This window comes from Piliocolobus tephrosceles, chromosome 7 (genome assembly GCF_002776525.5).
Source record: "Piliocolobus tephrosceles isolate RC106 chromosome 7, ASM277652v3, whole genome shotgun sequence".
Taxonomy (NCBI): domain Eukaryota; kingdom Metazoa; phylum Chordata; class Mammalia; order Primates; family Cercopithecidae; genus Piliocolobus; species Piliocolobus tephrosceles.
In genome coordinates, this window is record NC_045440.1 from 37,546,879 (window position 1) to 37,568,928 (window position 22,050).

Sequence of the window (22,050 nt, forward strand, 5' to 3'; positions counted from 1 at the left end):
AGTAACTACTTTACTTTTTTTCTTTCCTAGACTCAATGCTACTATCAAGGAAATATTGAAGGATATCCAGATTCCATGGTCACACTCAGCACGTGCTCTGGACTGAGGTTGTTTTCTATTGTTGATTACAAAACACCATAGTTATGATATTTGGCTGCAATGAATTTGTTCTCTTTGTATTAAGTGTGGGGCTGAAGGAGGATTCCTATGTGGACATTATTTAATGATACCCCCTCTGAACATGTTTCCAATTCTCTTATTTCTCCTCACTTTCCTCACCGATCAGAAACATTTCTAACCTTTCCAGTGGTTTAGATTTCCTAGTCTCCTTGCTCTATGTCTTATGTTTCCTTGACTACAGAAAAGACCATTGAACGTGTTTGACTACAAGTGTTGGAGAAGCTAGGTTTAGGACAGCTCAGTCACTGTCTTGGAAAACAGGGAAATTAATCACTGTAATGCTGTATGCTTGCACACTTAGCAGTTGTGTAGGTAATTTCTGTTGCTTTTATAACTATAAAGAAGTGAAATGGAGAGTTGGTTTTGCAGATTAGGGTAATCTTTTGTCTTCTCACAGTCATCTCTAAGACAGGTTTGGGTCAAAATACTGGACTGAAAATGTGTTTATGTCATCCACCATGTATTTTAGTGTTGGAGATATAAAGATAAACAAGATATGCTTTTTCTCAAGGAAATCATCTTCTGACTGAGAAGGCAAATTATATATAAACAATTTTTAGTACTCATAAAAATACTCATTTTTCTAATGATATTAATTATCTTGAGCTCTTCAAGAATTATTGGGTTTCCTCCTTAGGGCTTAGGGAGTTTTCCATTCTGTCAGGAAATTTTCCACCTTCATTTTGTAGTGTAGGATGCTTGTTTTCACAAATATTCTTCTTCAGTGCTTCCTACACAGAACCCTGAAATTTCGATCTGAAATTTGTTTTTTAGGGAGTATTGACTTAGGCTGTTACCTGTATTCAGAGAAAAATAGTGATACAAGTCATTTACTCTTTAAAAATCTTGCTTTTAATTTCTTATTCAAGAGTATATAAGCAAAAGTAGTAAATATTTCATAATTCTGCCAAATTTTATTTTTAAAAGTAAAGTTTCTCACTGTATATATTTGTCATATATGCAGTATAATCATTTTTCAAAAGCATGGCAAACCAGAGAGAAAGTCATCATGATTTCTGTTTGCAATTGTTTTAATTGAGACACTGACTTGGAAAACAATAGAATTATTCAATTACTGTTATGCTATATACTGTGTAACTAGCAATTGATTAAGTAACTTGTGCTGCTCTTACAACTATACAGAAATGAAATAGAAAATGGGTTTTGTGGATTAGGGAAATCTTTTGTCTCTTCAGAGTCATTTCTAAGATGGAATTCAGATCAAAATACTGGACTCAAAATGTTTTACTTTTTTCTTTTGGATTTTGTCAGAAATCCATTATATAGATTTGAGTAAAAGCACTTAAAATCGTATTCATAATTTCACAGAGGAATACTGCAATTTGAAAATGTTTCTTATGCAATTGAGCCTCTGGAATCTGCAGTTGAATTTCAGCATGTTATTTACAAATTAGAGAATGAAGACAATGATATTGCAATTTTTAGTGAAAATAACAGAAGCCTGGAAGAACACCCCATGGATGACAACATTTTTATAAGTGAACAAGTGAGTTGTATATGTTTTGTTACTACTTTTAAAGCAGTTATTACTTCCATTTAATTTGTTTTAAAAATAAATTTATGAGCCCACTGTACAATTGTAGTAAATATCCTTTCCTTGTGAACATCTTATCTTTTTTTTTTTTTTCTCACTCTGTCACTCAGGTTGGAATGCAGTGGACAGATCATGGCTTGCTGCAACCTCTGCCTTCTGGGCTCAAGCAATCACACCTCAGTCTCCTGAGTAGCTGCAACCACAGACATGCACCACCACACCAGACTAATTTTTTATAGAGACAGAGTCTCACCATGTTACCATGCTGGTCTCAAACTCCTAGGTTCAAATGATCCACCCACCTCAATCTCCCAAAATGTTGAGATTACAGGCGTGAGCCACCGTGCCTGGCTGCTCATCTTTCTGTTACCTAACAATTTCCTTGAAACCATACATCACCTTTTTCTCATTGCACCAATCTACCATTTACTTTTTATGATCCACTTTATTTTAGTTCTTATTTTGTTTGTTACATTCTTATTACTTTCCAAAAATCCCCTCTTGTATATGCAGGGAATATGCAATATATGCAATATAAACTTTAAAAACTCAGTCCCTGCTTTTGCTTCTACATGTCTGGAAGTTAATCAAGTCAATAATTTTAAAGGTTATATTCATGACCAATGAGTCAGCATTAATTAAATCATAGATATAATTAAAATGTCATAAGCAGAATTGCTGATTATGGTCATGTAAATTGTTCAGTGAACACACTATGTAACTGCATGTGTTGGTGTTTACAAAAGCAATTGTGAAAGAGAAAATTTTTATGGCAAGTAACATTGGCATCAGTATGCATAGTTTATACAAGAGTGTGTGGCAGTATTCATTGTTTCCGGTATATGCTCTCCCTGTTTTCTGTAAAGAAAAAAACACCAGGCCAGGCATAGTGGCTCATGCCTGTAATCCCAGCACTTTGGGAACCCAAGGTGCGCAGATCACCTGAGGTCAGGAGTTCAAGACCAGTCTTGCCAACAAGGTGAAACCCCTTCTCCACTAAAAATACAAAACTTAGTCAGGTGTGGTGGCAGATGCCTGTAATCCCAACTACTCGGGAGGCTGAGGCCAAAGAATTGCTTGAAACTGGGAGATGGAGGTTGCAGTGAGCCGAGATCACACCACTGCACTCCAGCCTGGGTGACAGGGCAAGACTCCATCTCAAAAAAACAAAAAACAAACAACAACAACAACAACAACAAACACCAAACCTCAGAATTTAGCTGGGCATATAAATTAAGACTGTATTTCTCAACCTCCCTTGCCTCTTAGGTAGGGCAATGTGACAAAATTATGGCCAATGACATGCGAGCAAGCATAATATGTGTTACTTCTGGCTTGAATATTAAAAGGAGGGGTTTTATCTTCTTTCTCTTTTCTGCTGACTGGAGTGTGGACATAGTGACATATTACGGTCCACAAGGATGAGGCTGATGCCAAACATGTAGCAGAGAAACAAGGTGAAATGAGCCTTGCTTTTGAAGAATTTTCAGAATGGAACTACCATACCTCTTCACAAATTTACGTGAGAGAGAAATAGACTCTAAGTTTGTTTAATTCACTATTATATTCTGTCTCTGTGTGGATGGCAATCCTAAATCTTAAATAATACAGGGTCCAAATGAGAGTGCAGTGCCAGAGTTTTCAGTGCTAGCAAATACATGTATATAATTTCAAATAATGTTTGTGAACTAGATGAACTCTTTTTTCTTGCCTTGTAAGAATTTCTAATTTGCAATGACTGAGATGACCCAGCGTAGTGAACAATGTCAGTGCCCTGCCCAGATCCCCTCACATTCCTTTCTAGTATATTTTTGTGGGCATGGTACAGGAGGGTGGGACACCCTGTCTTTGTTTATGCCTTTACTTTGAACATGTGCCACTTGTAACTCTTTTTTATGTGGGCTGCCCTTCAGCCAACTGAAACTGCTTTGCCCAGATGGCAAAGTAAACATAACTGCTAGAGATTTACATTTCCCCAGGGTGGTCCTTAGCCAGCACCTCACCAGTGTGGGAAAGGGTGAGCTCAGTTTCTTGTTACAGGTCAGGACAACTCTGTAGCACAACTTACAGACCAGACTTTCTCTGTGGGACTGTGTCTGAGAGCACACTCTGTGTGTGGATTCCTCCTGATCCTAATACTGCTTCTCCCACTCATTAACTGGTCTCTCCTGGGAGAACTTTCTTAGTAAATTATCTACATATAAATCCTGTCTCAGATTTATCTTTGGGTTTCCTTTGAAAACCAGGAAGTTTTCACATATTTATTTTACAGTGAAGTGATAATTACTACAATAAAGTTATTTGAGCACATATGTCAGCCAAATTGCATTTGTATCATTTGGAAAGTGGCATGATCTGGAAAGCTGGGAAGATTCCCACAGATAGTGTGGGATATTGGGAAACGATGATTCCCACAGATATCATCGTTTGTCTGGACAAGTGTTGAAGGAAAGAAAAACAGCTAAATGAAAGACAGACAGAAAGTTTCTCATATATATGTATGTGTATGTGTGTGTGTGTGTATACACACATATAATTATACTTTAAGTTCTTGGGTACACGTGAGAATGTGCAGGTTTTGTTACATAGGTATACACGTGCCATGGTGGTTTGCTGTACCCATCAACCCATCATCTACATTAGGTATTTCTCCTAATGCTATCCCTTCCCTACCCCCAACCCCCTCGACAGACCCCAGTATGTGATATTCTCCTACCTGTGTCCGTGTGTTCTCATTGTTCATCTCCCACTTGTGAGTGAGAACATGTGGTCTTTGGTTTTCTGTTCTTGTGTTAGTTTGCTGAGGATGATGGTTTCCAGCTTTATCAATGTCCCTGCAAAGGACATGAACGCATCCTTTTTTATGGCTGCATAATATTCCATGGTGTATATGTGCCACATTTTCTTTATCCAGTCTATCATTGATGGACATTTGGGTTGGTTCCAAGTCTTTGCTATTGTGAACAGTGCTGCAATAAACATATGTGTACATGTGTCTTTACAGTAGAATGATTTGTTATCCTTTGGGTATATGCTCAGTAATGGGATTGCTGGGTCAAATGGTATTTTTGGTTCTAGATCCTTGAGGAATTGCCACACTGTCTTTCACAATGGTTGAACTAATTTACTGTCCCACCAACAGTGTAAAAGCCTTCCTATTTCTCCACATCCTTTCCAGCATCTGCTGTTTCCTGACTTTTTAATGATTACCATTCTAACTGGCATGAGATGGTATCTCATTGTGGTTTTGATTTGCATTTCTCTTAATGACCAGTGATGATGAGGTTTTTTTTTTTCATATGTTTGTTGGCTGCATAAATATCTTCTTTTGAGAAGTGTCTGTTCAAACTCTTCACCCGCTTTTTGATGTTTTTTTTTTTTTTTGTAAATTTGTTTAAGTTTTTTGTAGATTCTGGATATTAGCCCTTTGTCAGATGGGTAGATTGCAAAGATTTTCTCCCATTCTGATTATCTCAATAGATGCAGAAAAGGCCTTTGATAAAATTCAATACCCCTACATGCTAAAAGCTCTCAATAAACTAGGTATTGATGGAATGTATCTCAAAATAATAAGAGCTAGTTATGACACACTCACAGCCAATATCATAATGAATGGGTAAAAACTGGAAGCATTCCCTTTGAAAACCAGCACAAGGATGCCCTCTGGCATCACTCCTATTCAACATAGTATTTGAAATTCTAGCCAGGGCAATCAGACAAGAGAGAGAAATAAAGCATATTCCAATAGGAAAAGAGGAAATCAAATTGTCCTCATATGTTTTCTTAGTTACCGCATGTCATTGTAATTTATGGTAATCTGTGTCAAGAATTTCAATAGCCTGGATGGATGCATAGAGCAAAGTGGCAATAATGGTAGTAACAGAGGCAGTAGAGCTCTACCTTTGTGTGACAATAGCATTACATTGACAGAGGCCAAACGTGAGGCTTCCTGAACTGAGAGACTCAAGATGTAGTTGCTTATACCAGTAGAAGAGTCAATGGATGGATTAATTTCTGAAGTAGTAGGGTTTTCCTTGATGTGCAGAAGCAAGATGACACGATAAATATAAAGAGCAGTGTGGCAGTAGATTCAGGAAAAGAGATGTCTAAGCCATACACAGCACCAGTTGTGGATCTCGACTCACTGCAACCTCTGCCTCCTGGGCTCAATAAAGACTTAATTAGACATTTGCTAATTGTTTTCTATATGTCTTATATCTTTTTTTGTCTCAGTTTCTCTATTACTGCCTTCTTTTGTTTAGTTGATTTTTTTTCTAGTATGTCATTTTGATTCCCTTCTCATTTATTTTCTTCATGTATTTTTGGTTACTTTCTTAGTGGTTTCTCTGTATATTACAATAACATCTTAAATTTATAACAATCATAGTTTGAATTAATACCAACTTAGTCTCTATAGTATACAAAATGCTGTTTCTATACAGCTTTGTCTTTTATATGTTTTTATTATCATAAATTATCTAATACATTAAGGTATGTTAATGATGATACAATGTACAATAGCTTAATAATTATTGTGTGATACATTTTCTTTTAAATAATTTGGGGAAAAATGAGGAACAACAAACCAAAAATATAATAATCATATCTTTTTTTTTTTTTTTTTGAGGCAGGGTCTTACTCTGTCATCCAGGCTGGAGTGCAGTGCTGGTGCTGTGATCACGGCTTACTGCATGCATCCTTTACCTCCTAAGCACAGGTGATCCTCCTGCCTCTGCCTCCCAATTAGCTGGGACCACAGGCATGTGCCACCATGCCCAGCTAATTTGTTTATTTGTAGAGACTCTGTCTTCCTTGGTTGCCCAGGCTGGTATCAAACTCCTGGACTCAAGTAGTTCTCCCATTTTGGCCTTCCAGAGTGTCAGAAGTATAAGTGTGAGCCACTGCACCCAGCAATAATAATATCTTCTATAGTTACCAATGTATTTACCTTTGCTGTGTTTTTAATTTCTTTTATTGCTTCTTGTTACTGTTTTGTGTGCTTTCATTTTAAACTGAAGGACTACCTTTGGCATTTCTTGTAGGGCAGTGTATTAGTTTACTACAGCTGCTATAACTTTACCATGGACTGGGTAGCTTAAACAACAAGAATATGTATTTTTTCACAGTTCTGGAGCCTAGAAGTTTGAGATCAAGGTGTTAACCCAGTTGTGGTTTCTTCTGAGGCCCCTCTGCTTGGCATATAAGTAATTGTCCTCTCCCTATGTCTGCACAAGGTCTTCCTTCTGTGTTTGTGTTCTAATTTTCTCTTAGAAGGATACCAGTTACATTGCATCAGAGCCCATCCTAATGACCTAATTTTCAGTCTGATTACCTCTTTAAAGGCCCTGTCTCCAAATACAGCTTCATTCTGTGATATAATGGGGTTAGATCTTTAACATATGAATTTTACTGGGATACCATTTGGCCTGTAATAAGCAGGCAGGTCTACTAGCAATGAGCTTTTTCAGTTTTTATTTATCTGGGAATGTCTTAATTTCTCCTTTATTTTTGAAGGATAGTTTTGTCAGATGTAGAATTCTTGTTTGACAGTTTTTTTCCCCTCCAGCACTTTAAATGTCATCCCACTGCCTCTGGCCTCCCTGGTTTCTAATGAGAAATTAGATATTAATATTATTGAAGATCTCTCATTTGTGAGGAATTGCTTTTATCTTGCTGGTTTCAAGGTTCTCTTTTTATCATTAACTTTGGACTACTTGATTATAATATGTTTTGGTGTGAATTCTTTTGAGTTTATTCTCCTCGGAGTTTGTTAAGCCTTTTGGATGTGTAGATTCATGTCTTTCATAAAATTGGGGAGGTTTTCACCCATTACTTTTTCAAATTTTCTTTCTGTCCCTTTCTTCTCTTCTGCTAGGAACTCTTCTTATATATGTGCTTGATGGTGTCCCACAGGTCTCTTAGGCTCTGTTCATTTTTCTTCACTCTTTTTTTTCAGTGTCAGATAACTTCTACTGAGATCCCATCAGCTGCACAATCTGTTCCAGGCGTTAAGCTCCTTCTTCCTTTGCAATCTGGTCTTTCTTGAGTGGTCCCATGAATGCTTCTTTTCCATGGTTTGGAAGTGGCCATGGCCAAATTTAAAGGTAGTCTCAATGAACTTAACATCAGTCTTCTCCAGAGCCCACTGCTTGGTCTGCATCAAAACTAGTGGAGGATGAGCACTTGCTTCTTAGCTCCCACCACACAACCCTTCAGCATGACAAAGTCGTTGGTCACTTCACCATAGTGGACAAAGCCACCCAGAGGGTTGATGCTCTTGTCAGACAGGTCATAGTCAGTGGAGGCGTTGATCAATTTGCCATCCTTGATGAAGTAGCCCTGACTGATCTTATAGATCTTCTTGTTGAACTCAGTGCAATGATGGTAGCCTTTCTGCCCAGTACATGCCACAGAGAAGGTCATATGGGCGGGATGCCATGCCCCAATATAGGCAACCTTGCACAGCCCTCAGTGGGTCTTGTAGGGCAGTTTGTTGGTATGCCAATGACTGGTGACTTCTTTGTAGCCTTTGCCCTTGGTCACCCATTTGATGTCAATCATCTTGTCCTGCCCAAACACTTGTTTCACAGGTACCTGGTCCTCTAGCCTCTCCAGGAACCAGTCCAGTTTCTCGGCCACAGTGCCTCTGTTCACCTGGATCTCCATCACATGGGTCTTCTTCTGACATAAAGGAAGCAGGTGCATCTGGTGTAGGTATTGATGCGGATGACTTGGCAGTACTTCTTCATGCTGTTGAAGTCCTTCTCCAGCTGCTTCTTGTCATCCTCACCCTGCCATTTCTTGTACTACTTGGTAAAGGCCTTCTACTTAGCTTTATGCCAGTTCCTATAGAAGCACCTTTTGCACTCTTTGCTAATGTGCTCAACAAAGATGGTCTTGGAAATTCAGAGGCCTTGAGGGGTTTCCATATACCCCAGGATGCCTACAACCACTATGGGCAGTGTCTTCACAATGATCACAGCCTCTACCACTTCCTTCCTGTTCACCTTGGGTCCTAGCTGGCCAGCTTTCCACACGATGTGTCATGCCAGCCTTGTATCCCATGAAAGCTTTGAGGTGGACCAATTTAGAAGGGTCATCACTGGGGAAGCTCTTCACCTTACCATGATGCCTACTGCTGTGTTTCCAAGGCAGGAAGCCCAGGGGCCCATGTCTTGGAGCAAAGGATTTCCTGTAAGACATCATGCCATCAAATTCTGCTGGTAGAGCTTTATTCTTTTTTTATTGTGCTCCTCAGATGGAATAATCTTGATTGATTTGTTTTGAAGTTTGTTGATTCTTTTTTTCTGCTTGCTCAACTATGTTATTGAATCCTAGTGAATTTTCATGTATTTTACTTTTCAGCTCCACAACTTCCTTTTTATAATTTCTGTATTTTTATGGATACTCTCTTTTTGGTGAAGTATCATTCTTCTGCTTTCCTTTAGCTTTTTTACATAGTTTTTCATAGCTTTTTGAACGTACTTTAAGATAATTAATTTACATTCTTTGTCTAGTAAGTACAATGTCTGGGCTTCCAGAGGTACCATTTCTATTTGTAATTTTCTGAGAATGGACCATACTACTTTCTTGTTGTTGAAATTTGAACATTTTGAGTATTTTGATGTGGTAATGCTGGAAATCAGATTCTTCCTCACTCCCCAGCAAGGTCTGTTGTTACTGCTTGCTGTGGGTTGTAGTTGTTTGCTTGTTTACTGACTTTTCTAAAGTAAAGAAATATTTTGTGAACAATATTGTCTAGTAGTCACCTAGTGATTTGATAGAGATTTCTTTAAATTACTGGAGCCGAAAAAGAAAAAAGACTTCCTTGGTTTTTACAGATTGACTCTGGGTTTGGATATACATGCAACACTTATTCCAGATGTTGACAACTAACTCTTGGCCTTGACTCTTGCTTGTACAATGTCTGAAAGCCAGGCAACGGAGAAAGCTTAGTGTCTTCTCAAGTCTTTTCTGAGCATGTGTCCAGCCTTGGGCACGTGGGTGGCCCTCTAGATTTCCCAGTATATGCCTGAGGTTTTCAAAGCTTTCATTTCTCCACCCATTTCCTTACCCAGCCACTTTCTTCCTAGACTTTTTAGTGGGCCTTCTGCTTTTCTTGTCCATTTTTCCTTGCTCTGAGGGCTCCAGCCAGTATATTTGCCTTGCCATTTCATACAGGAATGGCAGTATGAAATATGCTGGAGTATATTTGGAGTCCACTCCAACCCTGTGAAATTTCATGGTGGAGGAAACAAAGGAAAGCTTGTGAGCAAAACCTTTAGGGAGCCACTGGACAGCTCAAAACATATAACCATAATTCTTTGAGAACAAATTTGGTATTTCTTCCTCTGGCATGGGAAAGCCACACCAGGAACATGGGCCTCTATCTTCATGGATGCCAATGAGCTGGATGTGTGAGATGGGATGGTAGGTGGGTCAGTTCAAGGACCACAATACTCTCTTATAGAAACCCAGCAGCTTTTTTCCCCCTCAAGCATTGTCTTGTTTTTTATTTGTATGTTTTTCTGGGGCAATGGCGTGAATAGGCCATTTGCTCTTATCATCTGGCAGGCTGGCCAGATGTGTATAGGCAGGGATTCCAAGATCAGGAATGGCAGTATGAAAGGTGACTTAGGCTCAAGATTGGCAAAACAACACTTCTATTGCCTTTATTGACTCAAGCAAGTTACAAAGCCCAGCCCAGATTGAGAGAGAGGAAAAATAAACTCACCTCTTGATGGGAGGCACTGAAAAGTCATATTGCAAAGGACACGAATACAGAAAGGAGCGTGGTGGCTCACGCCTGTAATCCCAGCACTTTGGGAGGCCGAGGCGGGCAGATTGCAAGGTCAGGAGATTGAGACCATCCTGGTTAACACAGTGAAACCCCGTCTCTACTACAAATACAAAAAAAATTAGCCGGGCGTGGTGGTGGGTGCCTGTAGTCCCAGCTACTTGGGAGGCTGAGACAGGAGAATGGCGTGAGCCCAGGAGGCAGAGCTTGAAGTGAACTGAGATTGCACCACTGCACTCCAGCCTGGACGATGAGGCGAGACCCCCTCTCAAAAAAAGAAAAAAAAATCCTCAACACACATATAGTTTTTAAAGCAAAAGTTTACTTCTGATATGCAGATGAAGTGGATGGAAATGCTAGGTGTTTTTTCTTAGTTCATAAACTGGAAGTTGTAAATATATTGAGATAGATGTTATAACTTCATGGGCAATCTTCTAACTACTTGAGTACGTTGCCATAAAACTTAAAACTTTATTTATTGATTTTAACCAATTTGATAAAGCAAACACCTCTGCATATCTTGTAAGTGCTGTGGTAATAGCTTTACAGAAGAGTTCAAGTAAAAAAATTACGAAATTTTTCATGTATTATATGCGGTTTTCCTTTTTTCTAGTCAGAATCAGCTGTTCCAGATTTATTTCCTCTTTATCTAGAAATGCATATTGTGGTGGACAAAGCTTTGGTATGTGTTTTGCTTTTTCTTTGCTTTGAAATATTTGATCCAAATGTATGATTATCCCTAGCTAGCTAGACAGAAACTAAAAGATTCCAATGTTCTTACTCACATGTCATAGAGACAATAGTGGAAAAATGTACAAACTGAGAAACTAAATAGTCAAAATAATACTAGTTTTGTCAGAAATGTTTTATTTGAAATACTTACATAAGAGTACTGCAGAACAAAATGTATTTTTTTTTCCTGGCACTTCACATTTCTAGAGTCCCTCTCAATCCATACTACCTTTTAATGGTGATTTTGGTAGAAGTGAAATTCTATTTTAGGGAAGTTTGAAGAGCAGAATATAGTCTAGGGAACATTCTACCCTAGAATATTTATTGGGACAAAAGTGATGATAGTATAACTATCTATTAGAATGACTTTCACTAATGAGTCAAGATATTTTTTAGTAGTTTTTGCTGGGGTGCCCATTCTAGTCCATTGTTTACCTGATGAAAAGAGTCCCTCGAGATTCCTAATTTCCACAAACAGTCTGAGGCCTCTGAATTTCAGAACCTTGGGGTGATAACTTAGTTTGCGGTCAACTAGATATGTCTTTATTTCTTCTAATAGTTGAAAGATTTCAGAAAATAGAGATTAAAAATATACTTTCTAGGTTTTATTCTGATGATAAGCAGCTGTTTGTGTATACCTATGGAACACCACAGTGGGTATGACTAGTCCTCATTAGCAATTTCTATTCCTAGGGTTTAGAGCTTGTCAGGAAGCCAGAGTTAAGGTCAGGGACCAGGAGGGATTTGGAGAAAGATGTGAAAATAACTTGATTTATTAGAGTACAGGGAAAAGGGCAAAGGGAACATTTAAGAGAACATTGAGACATTGAGGTAGCTGAGAGAAAATTGAGGTATTTCTGGTAAATACAACTAAGTTTCCAGGGAATATTTTGGATTATGAAAATTCTTCTGTTTTTGGATTATGTTATATATTTTGAGAGTAGTTTCAAAAGCTTGTCCAAATTGCCAGGTTTTCAAGTCATATAATGCTGATTAAATATTACTTTTTAAAGTTCTTATACATGTTTACATATTCTTTAATAAAAAAACCCTTGGTTGGGCGTGGTATATGCCTGTAATCCCCGTCCTTTGGGAAGCTGAGGTGGGTGGATCACCTGAGGTCAGGAGTTTGAGACCAGCCTGGCCAACATGGTGAAGCCTCATCTCTGCTAAAACTACAAAAATTAGCCAGGCGTGGTGGTGCACACCTGTAGTCCCAGCTACTCAGGAGACTGAGTCAGGAGAACTGCTTGAACAAGGGAGGTGGAGGTTGCAGTGAGCCGAGATCACACCACTGCTCTCCAGCCTGGGTGACAGAGGAAGACTCCATCTCAAAAACAAAAAAACAAACAAACAAACATAGTATTCATAGTTTCTTCAGTGACTTTATAATTTGTAAATCTATAATTATGGCATAGTAAATTCATTGCCATGATTGTAGAAAGCATATGGTTCTATATATACACAGTTTAATTACGGAGACAGACATGGAAACACAGCTGTAAGTTGTTATACTATAAGACCATCCAAGTGGGTGTTTTAAAATGTAGGTTTTATTATTACTCAGGTATATTAAAGCCAACAGATCAGGAGATGGTTGCTATTGAAAAGACAGTCTGTTTAACTGTACATAGTACATACTCAGTTTCCAATGGTAGGGGGCAGTCTCCATCATTCAGGGCCCACAAAGGGAAGTACTGAGGTCAGTAAGGAGGGAAGGTGTCATTGAAATATTTTAAATAGGGGAGTGACATATTTCTATTTTACCTTAAAGTAATCATTTTGGTAATAGTGTAGGGACCAGATTGCTGGTGGGAAAATTGGGGAGGGAGGAATCATTTAAGAGATTATTTTAATAATCAGGGTGAAAACTTATAAATTAGTGGCATCAAGAATAAAAATAAAGGAACAACTTTAAAAGTTACTGATTGGGTTGAACTAGAAGAACTTGATTTGATTGATTTATTTGTTTACTTAGCAAATTTACTGAGCATCATCTAGATAACAGTTGCTGTTCTAGCCATTGGGAATATAGCAGTGAATAAAACAGAACAATTTCCGCTCTCATGGAGCATATAGTGTAATAAATGTAGGATGTGTTAGATAATAATACCGTTCACTAAAGTGGTGAAAATGTAAGTGGGAACAGATTTTTGAAGGAAGATGATGAGTTTAGTTTTGAATATATTTATTTTAATTTTGGATATGAGTTTACTTTGGGATAATTTGAGGCTCCTGTGGAACATCCAAGGTGATGTACTGTAGAGAGTTTGTCTATGGATATGTACAGTTTGATGTAGTTGCAATCTAGTTTTTCAGATTTCAAGAGCGACGTATATGTATGTATACATACACACACTCATTTGTGTGTGTGCATGTGTGTACAGTTTTATGCAATGGTATTACATAGGTAGCCTTCCATAACCATTGCCACAATCGAGATACTCAACAGTACCATCACCACAGGAGTCTCCTATGTGATCCCATTAGAGCCACACCAATCCCCTGCTCCCCTGCCCGCTTCTGAGCCCTTGGTGTCCACTAAGCCATTCTCCTTCTTTGTGATTTCACACATATCACATAAAGTTACAAGCAGTCTGTATCCCTTTGAGATTATGTTTTCATGCTGAGCATAATTTTCTTGAGGTTTATCCAGGCAGTTCCATATATCAACATTTGTTTCTTTTTATTGCTGAGTTTATGGTAGGAATGTACCACAGTTTATTTAACCATTTAACCATTGAAGGACATATGAGTTGTTTCTAGTTTTTAGCTATTATGAATAAAGCTGTTATGGACATTCATGTACAAGTATTTGTGTGAGCATCAGTTTTTTGAGATAAATGCTCAGAAGTGAGATTGCTGAGCCATATAGTAAATCCATTCTTTGTTTTGATTTCAAAGAAGTTGAAGTTACCAAACTATTTTCCAGAGTGGCTGTACCGTTTTACATTCCCACCAGCAATGCGTGAGGGATCCAGTTTATATTCATTTTTCACTTATTAATGTTTTGTTTTGAACTGTTGAACCCCAAAGCAGCCTCATACCTCTGACAGTAGATGGAAATGAATCTTAAAAATACTATATAATAAATTGTACTTAAGTACAATTAATAAATTGTAATTTAATTAATTCTGTAATAAATTACAGATAAATAAAATGTAATTAATTCTGTAATAAATTACAGATAAAATAAATTAATCTGTAATTTAATTAATTCTGTAATAAATTACAGATAAATAAAATTTATTAATTCTGTAATAAATTACAGATAAAATAAAATAAAATGTAATAAAATTAATTCTGTTTTTCAGTATGATTACTGGGGCTCTGATAGCATGATAGTGACAAGTAAAGTCATTGAAATTGTTGGCCTTGCAAATTCAGTAAGTATTTTTCTTTTCATATTAAAATAATTTTTGTTTTGAAATGATAATTTGCCTAAACTTGATATGGTATTCCTGGATAATTAACCCATCCATATAAACTGAGTGTGGGATTGTAAAAACATTGAATTAATTTCTGGGTTTTTATAAGATAACATAAATAGTAATTATGCATGTATTTATCTCTTCTGTTTTTAGATGTTTACCCAATTTAAAGTTACTATTGTGCTGTCATCATTGGAAGTTTGGTCAGATGAAAATAAGATTTCTACAGTTGGCGAGGCAGATGAATTATTGAAAAGATTTTTAGAATGGAAACAATCTTATCTTAACCTAAGGCCTCATGATATTGCGTATCTACTAATGTAAGAATAATGTTTCATTATTCCTAGAAAGAAAACAAAGATTTGTGATAATTATGTGGCTTAATGTAAGGAATTATTATTCATTTCTGAATATCCGTGCTTTGATTATTTAGTATGTGCTTTATTCAGGCTTTGTGCTCAATTTCCAGTTATCAGGCAATAAAAAGACATTACTAACATTTATTTCTATGCTAATAACACTTTTATAAATGAAGACACTGAGAGTTTCAAGAGGTTAAACCATCTCAAAACTCTTGGATCTGGTGGTACTCCTAAGGTTTGAACCCACAGTTTGTATCTCTCGAGCCAAAACGCTTAACCACTACTTAAAGAGATGGGATTTATTTTGAGAGGTTTATATTCTTTTTTTCTTTTTTCTTTTTCTATTATTATACTTTAAGTTCTAGGGTACATGTGCATAACGTGCAGGTTTGTTACATATGTATACTTGTGCCATGTTGGTGTGCTGCAGCCATCAACTCGTCAGCACCCATCAATTCGTCATTTATATCAGGTATAACTCCCAATGCAACCCCTCCCCCCTCCCCCCTCCCCATGATAGGCCCCGGTGTGTGATGTTCCCCTTTCCGAGTCCAAGTAATCTCATTGTTCAGTTCCCACCTATGAGTGAGAACATGCGGTGTTTAGTTTTCTGTTCTTGTGATAGTTTGCTAAGAATGATGGTTTCCAGCTGCATCCATGTCCCTACAAAGGATGCAAACTCATCCTTTTTTATGGAGAGGATGTGGAGAAATAGGAACACTTTTACACTGTTGGTGGGATTGTAAACTAGTTCAACCATTATGGAAAAGAGTATGGCAATTCCTCAAGGATCTAGAACCAGATGTACCATATGACCCAGCCATCCCATTACTGGGTATATACCCAAAGGATTATAAATCATGCTGCTATAAAGACACATGCACACGTATGTTTATTGCAGCACTATTCACAATAGCAAAGACTTGGAATCAACCCAAATGTCCATCAGTGACAGACTGGATTAAGAAAATGTATCACATATACACCACGGAGAGGTTTATATTCTTATATGAGCTTTGACCAAAGGCTTGGTAAATGTGGTTACAAAAGTTTTATCCTAATGAATTTTCTGAGTAATTTTAAAATGTTAGTTTTCTAATTATAAATTATAGCTATATATTTATAATTGTATTCATATTAAGTTTATTAGCAGTAACCAGCAAGTGTCTTTCAATAAAGCTATACATGTCTATATATGTATTTAAGTTTGGTATGTCAGTGTTTTCTTTCGCTTGTGTGAGACTAATTTTTCCCTCACATCTCGGCCAGCCATAAATGTTATTCCTCTTTTAACTTTGGTAGTCTGATGGATGTAACTTAAGGTCATTGTCGTCGTTTTAATTTGCTTCTTTTCTGATGACTGGTGGATTTGAGCATCTTTTCAAATGCTTGTTGATCATTTGTATCTGTCCTTCTGTAACTGCCTTTTCTTGTCGTTCGACTACTTCCCTATAATTTGTAAGGGGTTAAAAATAATTTCATTATCTTTAATATTTATATTTTCCCCCATAAGTTATTGGGGTACAGGTGATATTTGGTTACACGAGTAAGTTATTTAGTGGTGATGTGCGAGATTTTGGTGCACCCATCACCTGGGAGTATACACTGTATACACTGCACCATATTTGTAGTCTTTTATCCCTCGCCCCACCTCGCACTCTTCCCCCCAAGTCCCCACAGTCCATTGTATCATTCCTATTTTTTTTTTTGGAGACGGAGCCTCACTCTGTCGCCCAGGCTGGAGTGCAGTGGCGCGATTTCCGCTCACTGCAAGCTCCGCCTCCTGGGTTCATGCTATTCTCCTGCCTCAGCCTCCAGAGTAGCTGGCCCCCACCACCTGTATCATTCTTATGCCTTTGCCTCATAGTGTAGCTCCCACATTTTGGGGAGAACATATGATGTTTGGTTTTCCATTCCTGAGTTACTTCACTTAGAATAATAGTCTCCAATCTCATCCAGGTCGTCACAAATGCTGTTAATTCATTCCTTTTTATGGCTGAGTAGTATTCATATATATATATATGAATATATAAATAATGCTGCAGTTTCTTTATCCGCTCGTTAATTGATGGGCATTTGGGTTGGTTCCATGATTTTGCAGTTGTGAATTGTGCTGCTATAAACATGCATGTGTAAGTATCTTTTTCAAAAAATGACTTCTTTTTCTCTGGGTAGATACCCAGTAGTGGGATTGCTGGATCAAATGGTAGTTCTACTTTTAGATCTTTAAGGAATCTTCACACTGTTTTCCATAGTGGCTGTACTAGTTTACATTCCCGCCAGCAGTGTAGAAATGTTCCCTGATCACTGCATCCACACCAACATCCACTGTTTGTTTGATTTTTTGATTATGGCCTTTATTGCAGGAATAAGGTGGTTTTGCATTATGGTTTTAATTTGCATTTCCCTGCTCATTAGAGATGTTGAGCATTTTTTCCATAAGTTTGTTGGCCATTTGCATATCTTCTTTTGAGAATTGTCTATTTATGTCCTTAGCCCACTTTTTGATGGGATTGTTTGTTTTTGTCTTACTGATTTGTTTGAGTTCATTGTAGGTTCTGGATATTAGTCCTTTGTCAGATGTATAAATTGGGAAGATTTTCTCCCACTCTGTGGGTTTTCAGTTTACTCTGCTGACTATTCCTTTTGCTGTGCAAAAGCTCTTTAGTTTAATTAAGTCCCAACTATTTATCTTTGTTTTTATTTCATTTGTTTTTGGGTTCTTTGTCATGAAATTCTTGCCTAAGCCAATATCTAGAAGGGGTTTTCCAACGTTATCTTCTAGAATATTTAGTTTCAGGTCTTAGGTTTAAGTCCTTAATCCATCTTGAGTTGATTTTTGTATAAGGTGAGAGATGAGGATCCAGTTTTATTCTCCTGCATGTGGCTAGCCAATTATCCCAGCACCATTTGTTGAATAGGTGTCTTCTCCCCACTTTATGTTTTTGTTTGCTTTGTTGAAGATCAGCTGGCTGTAAGTATTTGGGTTCTCTATTCTGTTCCATTGGCCTATGTGCCTATTTTTATACCAGTACCATGGTATTTTGATGACTATGGCCTTATAGTATGATTTGAAATCAGTTAGTGTGATGACTCCAGATTAGTTCTTTTTGCTTAGTTTTACTTTGGCTATGTTGGCTCTTTTTAGGTTCCATATGAATTTTAGAATTGTTTTTTTCTAATTCTGTGAAGAATGATGGTGGTATTTTGATGGACTTGAACTGAATTTATAGATTGCTTTTGGCAATATGATCACTTTCACAATACTGATTCTATCCATCCATGAGCATGGGATGTGTTTCCATTTGTTTGTGTCATCTATGATTTCTTTCAGCAGTGTTTTATAGTTTTCCTTGTAGAGATCTTTCTACTCCTTGGTTAAGTATATTCCTAAGCATTTTATTTTTTTTGCAGCTATTGTGAAAGGGGTTGAGTTCTTGATTTGATTCTCTGCTTGATCACTGTTGGTGTATAGAAGAACTACTGATTTGTGTACATTAATCTTGTATCTAGAAACTTTGCTGAATTCTTTTATTAGATCTAGGAGCTTTCTGGAGGAGTCTTTAGAATTTTCAAGGTAAATGATCATATCATCAGCAAACAGTGACAATTTGACTTCCTCTTTACCAATTTGGATGCCTGTAAGGGTTTTTGAATGCTCAGATACTAACTATTGTTTATCTGTATGACAAATACTTTTTCCATATCTATAATTTTTCTATAAACTTTTTATTCTCTGCTACATTTCAGCAGACCTTGCTGGACTGAACAAAGGAGGATGAGTGCAGGAATAAAGACAAAGACAAAAGAGTATATTTGCAAGAAGGGGCCAGGGGACTCCTTGCTTCTAGTGAACGGGGGTCCTGAGCCCTAGAAGCTTCTAGAGCCCTTCGTATTTATTGAGTAAATGAGATAGGGAGAAGGGGGTGGTTGTGCTCAGCCGCTTGACTCAGTGCAGGCCTGCATGACTGCATTCTTTGAACAGTAGGCTCCAGATATTCCAGTAGATAACCTCAAGGAGCACGGTGCCAGGGAGTGACTGCCCTCAGTATACCTTCTGCTGGCAGGCACAGATGTGAGTTTGCCCACATTCTGTATTCATGATGAACAGTTTGCTGTTTAATCATATAGCCTCCAGGGGAATGCTAAGTTGGTCACGACCCTTAGGCTTTCAGTTCCCAACACTACATGAAAACTTCTACATTTCATATGGTCAAATCTGTTAATCTTTTCTTCTTTCTTTTGGGTTTCCTGTATAGTGTAGAAGGTCTCTCCCACCCCCAAATTTTAGTCTGCTAGATTTTTCTTTAGGATTAATATTATTACCTTTTATAGAGTATGGAATTCATAGTTAGAACTGGACCTGAACCTTTGAAGGAGGAGGGAAAGGAAACAAACACTGACAAAGCAAGGTAGTACAAGGTAGTAGAGCTTGACAACTGATTTGATGTGGAATGGGCACGTCAAAACATGTCAGTATGAATTAAAAAATATATTACTGAGTTGGTCAGGAGTATGCATAGAATTTTAGGGGAAGTCTGAGTTATAAAAAAAGGGCTTATTAAAGTATTTGTGGTAGGGAGAAAGAGTGTAAACAATACTTAGACGTTGGAACATAAAACCAATATTGGGCATTAGGAACAAATACTTGGAAACAAATGCTGGAAGGGTTAGATATAAACAATCTCAGAGAGACAGAATAAAGGTAGTGGAGAGGCAGTATGATTGTGAAGTGAAGTGCAGTTGAGACAGAAAGGGCATTTCAAATTGAAAATTGAATACCAAGCTTCTTAAGCTTCTTTACTCACATCCTGGCTTGTTTGGTGGGGGCTCTAAATAAGGCAGTGAATGCTTGGAGCTTCTATACCTTAGTGGTTGAGAATATGGCTCGGATTCAGACTGCCTAAGTTCAGATTCTTCAGTAGGATCTATTAATCATGCTACCTTGAAAGAGTTACTTATACTTCCCATCTGACATTTGATTTGCTCAATGTGGACAAAAATAATATTCACTAGTTTGTTTTGAGTATTAAATGGATTAGTTGATGTAAAGCTCTGAGAATAGTGCTATTATTATATGACAGTTTAAATGGCCCCTTACTCAAAGCTGAAATAATAATGTTTAGGTGTGAAACAATAAAGCACTCCTATTGGAAACTGTTGAACTTTACTACCTGGGAGCAACACATTTTAATCTATACATTAAAACGATTTGTCACTGTCACTCAACAAAGTATTTTTTATCAGAATATTGGAGCAAAACCTTTGGTAAACATAGCCAGATGTGATGAGAACAATAAAGGCATTAAAATGTTGGATCCATTGGATATGTTTCAGATATCAAGAGTATTTAATCTAATTAATACCAATATGTCATATTAAATGGTATTGCAAATTTGAAACAATTAAGAACATATGGAAAGATCATACCTCAATTTGCTTCAGATTTGGATTTTATGAACTGCAGACTTAAATTATTAGCAGGAATTCTCATTTTTAAATTGTCTGTTAAAATCAATTATAAATATAAACTTATTTATTTAGTTATAGGGATTATCCTGATTACGTGGGAGCAACGTTTCCTGGAAAGATGTGTATTACTCGTTATTCTGCAGGAGTTGCACTGGTATGTAACTGCTTAATCTTATTTTTTTAATTAACACATTTAAAAATTATTTAACATGATAGCATATATTTTATACAATTTATGTGCATGGTTACATTTACAGATTGCATTTGTCTTCCATTACTGTTAAAATTTTTAAGTGTTTAGAAGGAAGAATATTTTGTAGATCAATATCTTGTTGCAATTAATTATGTTTGGGAGTTGGAATAAAAATATCATAAATACACATGCTCTTCTTGATACATAGAATAATGCATTGTGAAAAATTATCTGCAATAAAATTTCTACAACCCATAATAGAATTTGCTTGCAGACATAAAATTGGAGAAATATTCTTATAGATAAAATAGATTCAAAATCAAAACAAAAACCAGATTAAGGATTCCTTAAGATGTTTCAGAACTCTGAAAGACAGTAAAATAAACTTTTATGTGTATTTATAATATTGATAAATGTGATTTTATATATATAATAGGTAAAAATAAATGCATTATTAAAAAGTTGATTCATCTCTTTGTGCCATTTTCCCACCCTACTCCTTTTTTAAAAAACAAGTTTAAGTACTATATATATATATTTTTTTACTTACAAAGTAATTTATGTTAATGATGTCAAATTTGTTAAGTGTATATATAGGAACATATAAGAAAATTAATATAATCTTGCATTTTGCCACCAGGTGGAGATAACCACTATTAACGTTTTGATTGATATATGTATCTTCTTGTTTTCTTAAAAGACTTTTAAATAAAAACAATTTAGAATGTGTTTTTAGAAACTTTTATTCATTTTTTTATTGATATATAATAGTTGTATGTAAAGACAGTGAGCAGAATGGTTGTTACTAGAGGCTCGGAAGGGTCAGGGGAAGAGGAGAGGAAGAGAAGTTGAGTAATGGGTACAAAATTACAGTTAGGTAGAAGGAATAAGTTCTAGTACATATATATATATATATTTTTTTGACAGAGTCTTGCTCTTGTACCTAGGCTAAAGTGCAGCGGCCCGATCTTGGCACACTGCAACCTCTGCCTCCAGGGTTCAAGTGATTCTCATGTCTCAGTACAGAGGTGACCCCCAACAACCGGCTGAAGTTTTTTGTATTTTTAGTAAAGAAGGGTTTTCAACATATTGGCCATGCCAGTCTCGAACTTCTGGCCTAAAGTGATCTGCCTACCTCGGCTTCACATTAGCCACCATGCCTGGCCAGTTCTAGTATTCGATAGCACAATAGGGTGACTATAATTAACAATAATTTATAGTATATTTCAAAATAGCTAGAGGATGAGATTTGGATTGTTCTCAAAATAAATAAATGGCATATGTTTGAGGTTATGGATAGTCCAGTTACCCTGATTTGATCATTGCAT

General features: G+C 36.9%; 1 protein-coding gene and 1 pseudogene across 3 annotated transcripts in view; one reads left to right on the plus strand and one right to left on the minus strand.

Moving 5' to 3' along the window:
• The window catches only part of ADAM32 (ADAM metallopeptidase domain 32), a 194,334-nt gene that overhangs the window by 41,126 nt on the left and 131,158 nt on the right, over positions 1-22,050 (plus strand). For all 3 annotated transcript variants that reach the window (XM_023214500.2, XM_023214501.1, XM_023214498.1), the window contains exons 5-10: positions 31-107; positions 1,510-1,687; positions 11,146-11,214; positions 14,579-14,650; positions 14,849-15,015; positions 20,602-20,683. In XM_023214500.2, coding sequence (XP_023070268.1) covers positions 31-107; positions 1,510-1,687; positions 11,146-11,214; positions 14,579-14,650; positions 14,849-15,015; positions 20,602-20,683 — 645 coding nt within the window. The remainder of the gene's footprint in view (positions 1-30; positions 108-1,509; positions 1,688-11,145; positions 11,215-14,578; positions 14,651-14,848; positions 15,016-20,601; positions 20,684-22,050) is intronic.
• On the minus strand, positions 7,744-8,938 carry LOC111544110 (annotated as a pseudogene).